At 44.9% G+C, this 11,816-nt stretch overlaps 1 protein-coding gene across 1 annotated transcript; it reads right to left on the reverse strand.

Annotated features, from left to right (window-relative positions):
• Positions 1 to 1,040: 1,040 nt before the first annotated feature.
• LOC106543654 (uncharacterized) lies at positions 1,041 to 9,457 on the reverse strand. Its single transcript, XM_087711223.1, has 3 exons — positions 8,599 to 9,457; positions 5,808 to 5,937; positions 1,041 to 3,341 (listed from the first exon to the last, which is right to left on the reverse strand). The coding sequence occupies exons 1-3, from the start codon at positions 9,313 to 9,315 to the stop codon at positions 1,909 to 1,911; spliced, it is 2,280 nt and encodes a 759-aa protein (XP_087567349.1). The 5' UTR covers positions 9,316 to 9,457; the 3' UTR covers positions 1,041 to 1,908.
• Between the last annotated feature and the right edge of the window lie 2,359 nt (positions 9,458 to 11,816).

The following is an 11,816-nucleotide window of genomic DNA, read 5'->3' on the forward strand; positions in this document are numbered from 1 at the left end:
TGATCTACAGAGATTCTCAGCCACCCCAGGTCCTGGTTGTACCAAAGGTGCTTTTTTTTTTCCCCAACAGGCAACTTGGACTTTCTGTTTTTTCTTTGAAGTCATTTCGCTTCTCATCCAAGAAGCTTCTTCAGCTCTGACTGGATGGTGGGGAATGGAAGGATTGAATAGAATAGAACAGAACAGAATAACGATTTGGAAAGGACCTTGGAGGTATTCTAGTCCAACCCCCTTTGCCTCCAGTCCTTCAACCCTAGGGAGGGTTGAAGGGGCTGAACGGAAAGGAGGGGAGGCCCAAAGGACAATACAATAGCAGAGTTGGAAGGAACCTTGGAGGTCTTCTAGTCCAACCCCCTGTCTAGGCAGGAAACCCTATACCGTTTCAGACAAATGGTGATGCAACATCTTCTTAAAGACTTGCAGTGTTGGGGCATTCACAACTTCTGGAGGCAAGCTGTTCCACTGATTAATTGTTCTAACTGTCAGGAATTTTCTCCTCAGTTCTAAGTTGCTTCTCTCCTTGATTAGTTTCCACCCATTGCTTCTTGTTTTACCCTCAGGTGCCTTGGAAAATAGTTTTGAATTCCCTCTTCTTTGTGGCAACCCCTGAGATATTGGAACACTGCTATCATGTCTCCTAGTCCTTCTTTTCATTAAACTAAACATAACTAAACAATAGTTTGACTCCCTCTTCTTTGTGGCAGCCCCTGAGATATTGATATTCCTTGCAGACAGCTACTCATAAATCCTCCCCTTCCCCACCATCCGGTCAGAGTTGAAGAAGCTTCTTCGAAGAGAAGCGAAACCTCTTCAAAGAAAAACCAGAAAGTCCATTTGCCTGTTGCAAAAAGCACCTTTGGGACATTTCTCAAATACTTCCCATACTTCTCCCTGTTCCTCCTTTTCTCTGGAGAGCCAGAGCTACAGGCAGGCCTGTTAAGTCAGCCAAATCAATCTTTCCAAACTTTCTAAAATTGGAGTCCTGTCTTCTTTTTTGAGGGGGGAAGGGAGGGATAGAACCCCTCTTCCCAAATAAGGTGGTGCAGTGGTTAAATGCAGCACTGCAGGCTACTGCTAGATCAGCAGGTCAGCGGTTCAAATCTCACCGGCTCAGGGTTGACTCAGCCTTCCATCCTTCCGAGGTGGGTAAAATGAGGACCCAGATTGTTGGGGGCAATATGCTGACTCTTTGTAAACCGCTTAGAGAGGCCTGAAAGGCCTATGAAGCGGTATATAAGTCTACTGCTATAATTCTGTAAATGTTAAGCCTTCAGATGATGAACCTGCGTCTACCCGCTCCTTTCAATTATTTCCCTACTTGAAAACTGCGGCAGCCCTTGACGTCAAAACCGAGATCGCGTGCTCTTCTGCTTCCCGTAAACTAGAATTCCCTCCTCTTCCAAGCGGAATTTCCTCCTCTAGTTCTAATAGGTTCTCCGGGAACTAAAAAGCCAACCGATCGGATCTTGGATCTCAAAATAAAAACGGAAGTCCTCCTTTACCGTAGACATTTTCATTCTACCCCACACGTGGCAGATTCTCCCTTTCTGGAAAAAAAGAGAAGATTCCCCCAGCCCCGCAGTGCAGGTGCGAAGGGGATTCTGAACAGAAGGGGTGTGATCATCTATCTACCCCTCTGATCAACTTCTCCAGGCATCACACCATCAGCATCTCCCCCAAACCTCACGTACTTTGGTCTGGGTAAATTGGTGGACACAAACACACACCTGCCAGTTCATTGTAGCATCAGTGTTGAGAAAGGAAACCCTTTGTTAGTGCACAATTGCTGAAAATGCGCCCCTTCTAGAGAAGAGGTGGAACTGCCGCCGAAATACGGAAGCCGCCGACATCTCCCTGGGAAAAGGAAGAGCCCACTAAGAATCCACAGAGGTCCACTTGAGGAGGATCTCAGGAATTGCCTTCTGTGTGGATTCGCTGGTGACTAATGAGGTTTGAGCTCTGAGTAAAGCTTTTCCCACAGTCCAGACACCGGTACGGCTTCTCTCCCGTGTGAGTCCGTTCGTGCGCCACCAGACTGGAACTGCCCCGGAAACTTTTCCCGCAGACGGAGCACTGGAACGGTTTCTCCCCGGTATGGATTCGCTGGTGAGTAATGAGGTGGGATTTGTAACTGAAGCTTCTCTCGCACACCACGCACTGGAATGGCTTTTCCCCCGTGTGGATCCTCCGGTGTGCGCTGAGGCGCGAGCTGACACTAAAGCTTTTCCCACACTCCCCGCACTGGTACGGTTTTTCGCCCGTGTGGATTCTCTCATGGCTCACCACCTCAGAGCTACGGAGAAAACTCTTCCCGCAAAAGGAGCAGCGGAAGGGTTTCTCTCCCGTGTGCGCCCTCTCGTGGGCCAGGAGATCGGAGCTCTCGCTGAACGTTTTCCCGCAGTCCAAGCAGACAAAAGGTCTTTCTCCCGTGTGGCTCCTTTGGTGCTTCCGGAGCCGAGAGCTAACGCTGAAGGTCTTCCCGCACTCGGCGCACTCGTATGGCTTTTCCCCCGTGTGGATTCTCTGGTGGCTGTTGAGGTACGAGCTCTGGCTGAAGCTTTTCCCGCACTCCAAGCACTTGTAAGGTTTTTCTCCCGTGTGGATCCGGTGGTGGGTAATGAGGTTGGAGATGTCGCTGAAGCTTTTCTCGCACACCGAGCACTGGTACGGCTTGTCCCCCGTGTGGATCCGCTGGTGACTCACGAGACCCGAATTGCGCCGGAAACTTTTGCTGCAGTACAGACATTTGTAGGGTTTCTCTCCCGTGTGGGTCCGCTCGTGAGCGATCAGCCCGGACTTCACGCTGAAACTCTTGGCACAATGGGAACACTTGTAGGGCTTCTCACCCGTGTGGGTTCTCCGGTGGGCGATGAGACTGGAGCTGACGCTGAAGCTTCGTCCGCACTCCGAGCAGGTGTAAGGTTTCTCGCCCGTGTGGGTCCTCTCGTGGACGATCAGGCGCGAACGAAGACTGAAACACTTTCCGCACACCGAGCATTTGTGGACTTTTTCCCCTGCGTGATCAGAACCCTGGCTGAAAGTTTCTTTGCATATGATGATCTTGACAGCTGGTTCGTCATCGGCGTTTTTCTTTTCTGTTGGGGCGACGCTGAGATGTTTGTAACCCTCCACCAAAGAAATGGAGTTTTGAACCCTCTTCCTTGGAGGTTTTCTCAAGCCAGCATGTTCTGGCTTCTGCTGGCTTTCAGAGATGGCTCCTTGCTCATCTGAAATGGGAAGAAAATCCGGGGTGCCTCCCTCGGATGCCTCGGGCAGCATCTCAGGTTCTCGCCTTGCCTGCTGGGGGATCCCAGCGTCGTTTTCACTCGCGCAGAGATCATCTAAAAGGAACCCCAATAAATTTGGACCAATGTTAGTATAAAATTGTTCTAGTTCTGTTCTTTCAAACCAAAAGGGCAAATGAGGAAATAGCAACAGCACTTACATTCAGGGGTGACTTCAAAAATTTCAGCAAGGGGTTCTCTGCCCGGTTGCTGGGTGGGCGTGGACATTGTGGGCGTGGCCTAGTCGGTCTCCTGTACCATTGGGGGGGGGGGCATTTTTGCCTTCCCCAGGGTCTGGAGGCTTTCTGTTTTCCCCCTCCCCGAGCCTTTCAATCAATAGGATAATATGAGCCTGGTTTATAGGTCATATGGCTGTAACTTTGTTGCTTTATCCTTATGATTTATATTGATTGTTTCCTAATATGATTTGATTGCTTATTTGTATCCTATGATGATCATTAGGTGTTGTACCTTATGATTCTTGACGAATGTATCTTGTCTTTTTATGTACACTGATAGCATATGCACCAAAGACAAATTCCTTGTATGTCCAATCACACTTGGCCAATAAATAATTCTATTTCTATTCTATTCCTATTTCATTCTATTCTATTCATATCTCATTCCATCTATTTTGTTCTATTCCATTCCTATTTCATACTATTCTATTCAATTCTTATTCTATTTCTATTCTATTCCTATTTCATTCTAATTCTATTTCTATTTCATCCTCTTCTATTCTAATTCTATTCTATCCCTATTTCATTCTCTTCTTTTCTATTCTCACTCTATTCTATTCCTATTCTAGTCTGATGGATTGATTTCCCAGCTGCAATTCTGGGAAAGGTGGAAATAAAGAGAAGAAGAGAGACACCGGCAGTGAAGGAGATGGATTCAATTACAGAGGTGATGTTGGCCCCAGTTATCATTGACAATGTGAATAATAAAATATCTCAACGTTAAGCCTCTTTTTTTTAATGGAGACATTTTTTTTTGCAAACTGGTTGGCAAATTCACCACCATCAGGGTGGTGTTGACTCTTTTAACAATCACACAGAAGGATTTCCTCCATGATCTTCTCGCTCAACCTGATCCTTCAAGTCAGGGGTAAAATCAACTTACCTTCGCTACCCGTTTGCAAATATGAGTGTACGGGCCACCTCCGTGCATGCACAGGACTGTCCGTGCATGCGCAGAGCATCAAAAACGGACGTGATGACGTCCGGGAGGGTGCATAGAGCCCGCTACTGAGAGCGCCTGCAAAGGTAAGTAGAACAGCGATGGGGTGAGTAGAATCCGCTATGCCACGCGATTTAGATTAGCTAGAAAACAGGAAATCCTTCTTTTCTAGCTAATATAAATCGTGCGTCGAAGTTGATGGTCAGAAATACTGGTTCGTCCGAACCGTTAGCATTTTTTAACTACTGGTTCGGGTGAACTGGTCTGAACCAGTAGCATTTCACCCCTGCTTCAGCTCTTCCAATGGTGCTTCATCACCACTGTAACCGAGCCCATCCTGTTTGGTGCTGGTTGCCTCCCCTCTTCTCTTTCCTTCCATCTTCACAGGCTTCTGGGAGTTCTGAACAGACATCACGTGTCCAGAATAGAATAATTTGAGCCCTTTGTGCCTCAAATGAGAACCATTTTTCCTGTCTGCCTGATGAGGCCTTCGTTTACTCCCAAAGCTTACCTTTAATTGAATTGGACTATTGTTAATTGGCACGAGTTCTCCATGTTCAAGAGGAAGATATTATGATAAGTGTTATGATAAGTAATAATTGGATATGAATATTGAATGGTACCCATGAAAGGAAGATTAGAAATCCTTTTGGATTATATACAAAAGTTAATAAAAAAGAATTACGTTAGATACAGTTAAGTTTTGATTATTAGGGGGAAAATTTTATGATACAGGATATAGTCAAATAAAGGAGGGATAATGACAACCTATATATATGTATGAGTATAATATAAGGAAACTAGATGAAAATTGCCAACAGCGATTTGGAAAGGAGGATTAGAAAACTTTGTTATTAAATATTATGGATGTTTAGCTAGAATAGGACATAAGGATTCAGTGTTATTGGAGGATTTTAGAAATATTAAATGAAATGCCAGTATGTGGTTATGTATTAAATCTTGGTATATTTTATGATGAAGGATGTTTAAACAATTATAGTCAGATGAAAATGGAGGTATGATGATGGTAGCATGTATAAATATCTGAGTTAAAATACTTGAGTTAATATGAATTATGCTTGATGACTTCAAAAGAGATGCATGAAAAACTTTTGTCACCAACTGATACACTTTCTACAGTATGTAAAGAAAGAAGATTTTATGTGTTGTGTTTGTTTTGAAAAGAAAAATAAATTCAATATTTTTTTTTAAAAAAAGAGGAAGATATTCCCAGCCTAAATGAATGAAATGGAATTTGGGTGCAGGAGAATCTCCCGTCAGAAGGTTCTGAGGCGAAGCGATGCGCTTCAGGGGACTTTGAATGCCACGCGGGTTGTGTCTCACCTAAAGACGAGTTCTCCAGAGGCTGCTCCTGTTTAACCTCCAAACACCGTTGACTCTGCTCGATGTCTGGCAAGGTTTGGTCGCTGGCCTTTGGGGAGCTCGCCCCCGTCTCCTCAAACAACTCAGGCACCTGGAAAAAGCAGGAGAAATCCCATTCAAGGATGAGGAGACCAGAGTTGACTGGAAACGTTCCATAATTGTGACCGATGACATTTCCCCCCCCATAACTTAAAAATCATTGAGAGCAATTATTCCTCCAACTTGGCAACTTTTAAAACAGGTGGACTTCAACTCCCAGAATTCCTCAACCCACCGGCTGTATGGGGAATTCTGGGAGTTGAAGTCTACGTCTTAATGTTGCCAAACTTTTTTAAAAAAAACACTGATCTAGAGAAATAAGTAGTCCTTGACATATGACCACCACCGGGACCAGAAATGTATGGTTAAGAAATAGGGTGGTTAAACGAGGCAACGTGTGACTGTGCCCAATTTTATGAGCTTCTTACCACAGTTGTGAAGCGAACCACCACGGCTGTTAAGCAAGACACCAGGTGACTATGCTTTGCAACCTTTCGAATTGCTGACTTTGTTGGAAATCGAGTGGGGAGGTGCCAAAAGGTGATCATATGACCCTGGGATGCTGCATCCTTCGTAAACGCCAGCCTGTTGCCCAGTGCCCAAATCACCATCGCATGGGCCATGGGGACGCTGTGACAATTGCATGTTCACAGCTAAGGCAAGCCCCCCTTTTTTTAGTGTTGATGTATCTTCGAATGGCCGTTTAAATGAATGGTCGTAAGCAAGGACTGCCTGTACCCAGCAGGAGGTTAGATAAACAGAGGACAATTCTAAATATCTTGGATTCCCTCTTCAGAATTAAGTAACAATTAGTTTTATCTTAATTTTTCTCTTTCTCTGTTATTTTAAAAACTGTTAAAACAAGGGGCAGGAACTTGCTTTCTTCCTCTGCCCGCCCCATAGATCAGAGTTCACCAGGAGTGAGTGGGCTTCAAAAAACGAAGCAACGGGTTTTCTGCCCCGTTGCTGGGTGGGCGTGGCCTCATTGGCCTCCTGCACCATGGTGGAGGCAGGGGGGGCGTTTTTCACCCTCCCCAGGCTCTGGAGTCTTTCCTTGAGCTTCCGGGAGGGCAAAAATTGCTTCCCCTGGGCTCCGGAGGCCCTCCAGAGGCCAGAAACAGGGCCATTACTGGAGTTCCGGAACCTCCAATAGGCCTGTTTCCCCCCCCCCCCCTGCTCCCCAAGCCTGTGTGTGTGCCCTGCACTTACCTGGCATGACGAATGGGCAGCGTGGATACTCCTGGGAGGGACTGGGTGGAATGGGAGGAAATTGCATGGCCAGCCAGGGGTGGCATTTGGATGTTTACCAAACTGGGCAGAATCCTAGTTAGAGGATGACCTGAACCGGTGCAATCTTTTCTACATTGGCAGCCCAGAATGTTTGGGGAGGGGCGGGGGAGAGCAGATGATTTTGTGGGAGGGGCCATCGCATGTGCGTGTGAGCACCCAAGATTTTTTTGGCGACACTTGCGCGAGCGGGGCCACAAGTGCCCCCGATGCTTGTATACAGGACAGCCACTCATGTGGCCCAGTAGAGATTGCGCCACGGCCCAAAGTTGGGGAACGTTGATGCAGATCTTTCCTTGCGTGTCATACCATTGACATTATAAGCAGCTATCATTCCACAGAATTACAAACTTTGTTCTTATTGACTTCTAAAGATACAGAAGGATCTTGACAAACTTGAACATTGGGCACTATCTAATAAAATGAAATTCAGTGGTGAAAAGAGTAAGGTTCTACATTTAGGCAACAAAAACGAAATGCATAGGTACGGTATAGGTGGTACCTTGCTCAACAGTAGGAACTGTGAGAGGGATCTTGGAGTCCTAGTGGACAACCATTTAAATATGAGCCAGCCATGTGCAGCAGCTGCCAAAAAAGCCAACACAGTTCTAGGCTGCATAAACAGAGGGATAGAATCAAGATCACGTGAAGTGTTAATACCACTTTATAATGCCTTTGAAAGGCCGCACTTGGAATACGGCATTCAGTTTTGATCGCCACGATGTAGAAAAGATGTGGAGACTCTAGAAAGAGTGCAGAGAAGAGCAATAAAGATGATGAGGGGACTGGAGACTAAAACATATGAAGAACGGTTGCAGGAACTGGGTATGTCTAGTTTAATGCAAAGAAGGACTAGGGGAGACATGATAGCAGTGTTCCAATATCTCAGGGGTTGCCACAAAGAAGAGGGAGTCAAACTATTCTCCAAGGCACCTGAGGGTAAAACAAGAAGCAATGGGTGGAAACTAATGAAGGAGAGAAGCAACTTAGAACTGAGGAGAAATTTCCTGACAGTTAGAACAATTAATCAGTGGAACAGAAGTTGCCTCCAGAAGTTGTGAGTGCTCCAACACTGGAAGTCTTTAAAAAGATGTTGGATAGCCATTTGTCTGAAGTGGTATAGGGTTTCCTGCCTAGGCAGGGGGCTGGACTAGAAGACCTCCAAGGTCCCTTCCAACTCTATTGTATTGTATTGACTAAAGATCCAGATAAACATGATTGAACAACTGTTAAAAAACTTCAGTATGCAGAAGGTTGATCAATTCAGTTGCAATCTATTTGGGAGGGGGGGGGAGAGCAGATCTGATTCAATATCCCCTTAAGGAGGAATCCCATCCCAAAGTGTTTCAACCTTCAAATGTTTTTACGCTTGGAGTGCAGAAGCTTAATCGTGCAAAACAAATCTATTCTTCTGAAAATCTATTACCTGCTGAGTCGGTCTCTCAACTTCTTGTTGGCTCAAGAGGAAGTCTTCAGCCAGAGTCACTGCCTGGGCACAAGTCTCAGGGCAGCCATCTTTGACCCAGCCCTGGATCTCCCTGGGCAGGATGGCCAAGAACTGCTCCAGGATCAGCAGCTCCAGGATCTGCTCCTTGGTGTGCCTCTCCGGCTTCAGCCACCGGTGGCACAAGAACCAGAGACGGCTGCAGGCTTCCCGGGGACCATCAACCTCTCGGTATAAGAACCGCCGGAAATGCTGCCGCTGGACTTCGGTGCTGATCGCATCCACCCGCAAGATGGCCGCCTTCACTTTCCCGTAGTCTCCAATCTCCTTGTCCTCAAATGCTTCCCCTTCGTCTTTGAGGCCTGGGATGAGCTGGGACATCCATTTCCCCGGGTGAGTGTTGATTGCCTTTTCGATGGAGGTCAGAAATAAATCGTCCCAGCATTGGGAAGCCGGGAACGGAGCATGCTCGGGTTGAGATGGAGACCTTTCCTCCATCCCTAGGGCATCTTTTCCGGGCGATGTTTTCTCTTCGTTTTTTAGCAGTCCGACATGGTTGCTCAACTCCGTTCCCTCAGAAACATCTCCAGGACTTGCCACACTCTGTCCTTCTGCTTTCTCCTCCTGCTGTACCACTGGGAGATAATCCTGTTGATCACGGGGGCTCATCAAGTCTTCCTCTGCCTCCTTGGAGGCCATTTCAACTCCTCCAGGCCAGCGTGACTTTAGTCCAGCTCGGTTTCCTCCCTTCCCTTTCAATTCTTTGGGTCTACTGGCGTTGGGTCCCAATTGGGTTGAGGTGAGAAAAGTCCAACCTTGGTTGGCTTGCCGCCACTCAAGAAATCTGCCTGCCACAAAGACATAAGTGTCATTACATTGGGTTATTTAAAAGAGCTGAGATAGAAGAACTATTATAGCCTTCTCCAATCTGGGCACGCACTAGACTTCATTTCCCAGAATTCTCCAGGCAGCATGGCTATTGCAGAGAATTCTGGGAGCATAGATATTGGTCTCAATTCGGGCCATGCTGACTGGACACTGACAATGGATCCCAGAGTTCTCCAGTTACGGCTGAAAATTCTGGGAGTACATACCGTATTTTTCGGAGTATAAGACGCACCTCCCCCCCCAAAAAGGCTGAAAATCTGGGTGCGTCTTATACACAGAATACAGCATTTTTGTCTCCTGAAACCTTAGGAACCTTGCAGAGGATTGGTGATATAATGTATAACCTTAAGAACATATTACAATGATATCTTGTTGTTGATAAATAATTTTAATAAGGGAATAATTAAAAATTGGTATATATATGTAGCGACTATTTAGAATATTTTGTTGTAACCAAACGACATGCTGTATGTGATGATGCTTTTTTTTTCTTTGTTTTTCTTCTGGTTTTTTTATTGTTGTGTGTATGTGTTGTCTGTGTAATAAAAATAAAAATTTGTATTAAGAATTCTCCAGTAGCATGGCCATTAACAAAAATTCTGAGACTCTGGACTTCGATTCTCAGAATTCTTCTGTCAGCGTGGCTGTTACTAAGAATTTGGGGACTATACATTTCTCTAGGCGAGTGTTATTCAAGTTTGGCAATTTGAAGAGATGTGAAAAATAGCCCTGAGGAATTCTGGGAGTTGAAGTTCATACATTCCCCCAGTTGCCAAGCTTGAAAAATACTGCTCTAAATTGGAAGCAGAAAAAACACTGAGCACCTACTGGTCCCTCTTTAAAGCAGCTACATCTTTTCCTGAGTTTGCACAGTGGCCCTTCGAACCCAAGACAGTGCATATTTGACTTAAGGAGGCATCATCCCGAAACCTCATTCACCTTGATGTACCTGTTGACAGCTGCTCAATTCAAATGATATTTAATACATAGAACTGTAGGCTTTGCTGAGCTAAAATATATACAAGCTTGTCAAAATTATGTCTTTGTCCAGGTGTTGTAGCTTAGTCCCACCTACCTGGAGTAGATGCCCATTGACGTTAATGGTGCAGGCAGGCAGGCAGTGATATTCTTCAAGTGTGCCTGAGCCCTGTGTCCAGCTATAACTCTGTGCCTCCAGGAGAGAATCACCTATAGAGGAAAAGATAAAAATAAAAGAGTGGGGGGGGAAACTTACAGGCACACCCTTTGCAACAAAACCATGGGAATTTATTGAAAAGGGAGGCGGCACTTTCAGGATGCCACATTGCAAACCAAGCCACGTTTCTGGACAGACTTCTGCTTGTTCCTAGGGCTGACTAAAAAGTATGGCCAAAGCATCTCTTGGCTTGAGCTTCATCATTATTTGGCTGGTGCTTCATCACTGGAAGTTTTTAAGAAAAGACTGGACAGCTGCCTGTCTGAAAAGGTATAGGATCTCCTGCTTGAGCAACTGAGTTAGACTAGAAGACTTCCAAGGACCCTTCCAACTATCTATTCTGATAGATAGATAGATAGATAGATAGATAGATAGATAGATAGATAGATAGATAGATAGATAGATAGATAGATAGATAGATAGATAGATAGATAGATAGATAGATAGATATGATAGGTAGGTAGGTAGGTAGGTAGGTAGGTAGGTAGGTAGGTAGGTAGGTAGATAGATAGATAGATAGATAGATAGATAGATAGATAGATAGATAGATAGATAGTAGATAGAGAGAGAGATGATAGATGATAGGTAGGTAGGTAGATAGATAGAGAGCTAGATAGATAGATGGATGATAGATAGATAGACAGATAGATAGATAGATAGATAGATAGATAGATAGATAGATAGATAGATAGATAGACAGATAGATAGTAGATAGATAGAGAGAGATGATAGATGATAGGTAGGTAGGTAGATAGATAGAGAGCTAGATAGATAGATGGATAATAGATAGATAGATAGATAGATAGATAGATAGATAGATAGATAGATAGATAGTAGATAGATAGAGAGCGAGCTAGATAGATAGATGGATGATAGATAGAGATGATAGATGATAGGTAGGTAGGTAGGTAGGTAGGTAGATAGATAGAGAGCTAGATAGATAGATGGATAATAGATAGATAGATAGATAGATAGATAGATAGATAGATAGATAGATAGATAGTAGATAGATAGAGAGCGAGCTAGATAGATAGATGGATGATAGATAGAGATGATAGATGATAGGTAGGTAGGTAGGTAGGTAGGTAGATAGAGAGCTAGATAGATAGATGGATGA

This window comes from Thamnophis sirtalis, unplaced genomic scaffold (assembly GCF_051295495.1).
Source record: "Thamnophis sirtalis isolate CommonGarterSnake01/CBP01778 unplaced genomic scaffold, rThaSir2_p1.2 scaffold_3, whole genome shotgun sequence".
Taxonomy (NCBI): domain Eukaryota; kingdom Metazoa; phylum Chordata; class Lepidosauria; order Squamata; family Natricidae; genus Thamnophis; species Thamnophis sirtalis.

Bases quoted from the DNA above. Each gene is read 5' to 3' on its own strand.
- LOC106543654 (XM_087711223.1), bottom strand. From the start codon at position 9,315: ATGGCCTCCAAGGAGGCAGAGGAAGACTTGATGAGCCCCCGTGATCAA. The intron at 5,938-8,598 runs GTAATAGATTTT...TGCTTTTTCCAG, and splicing joins TTGAGAGACCGACTCAGCAG to GTGCCTGAGTTGTTTGAGGA. The intron at 3,342-5,807 runs GTGAGACACAAC...GGTTCCTTTTAG, and splicing joins TCTGGAGAACTCGTCTTTAG to ATGATCTCTGCGCGAGTGAA.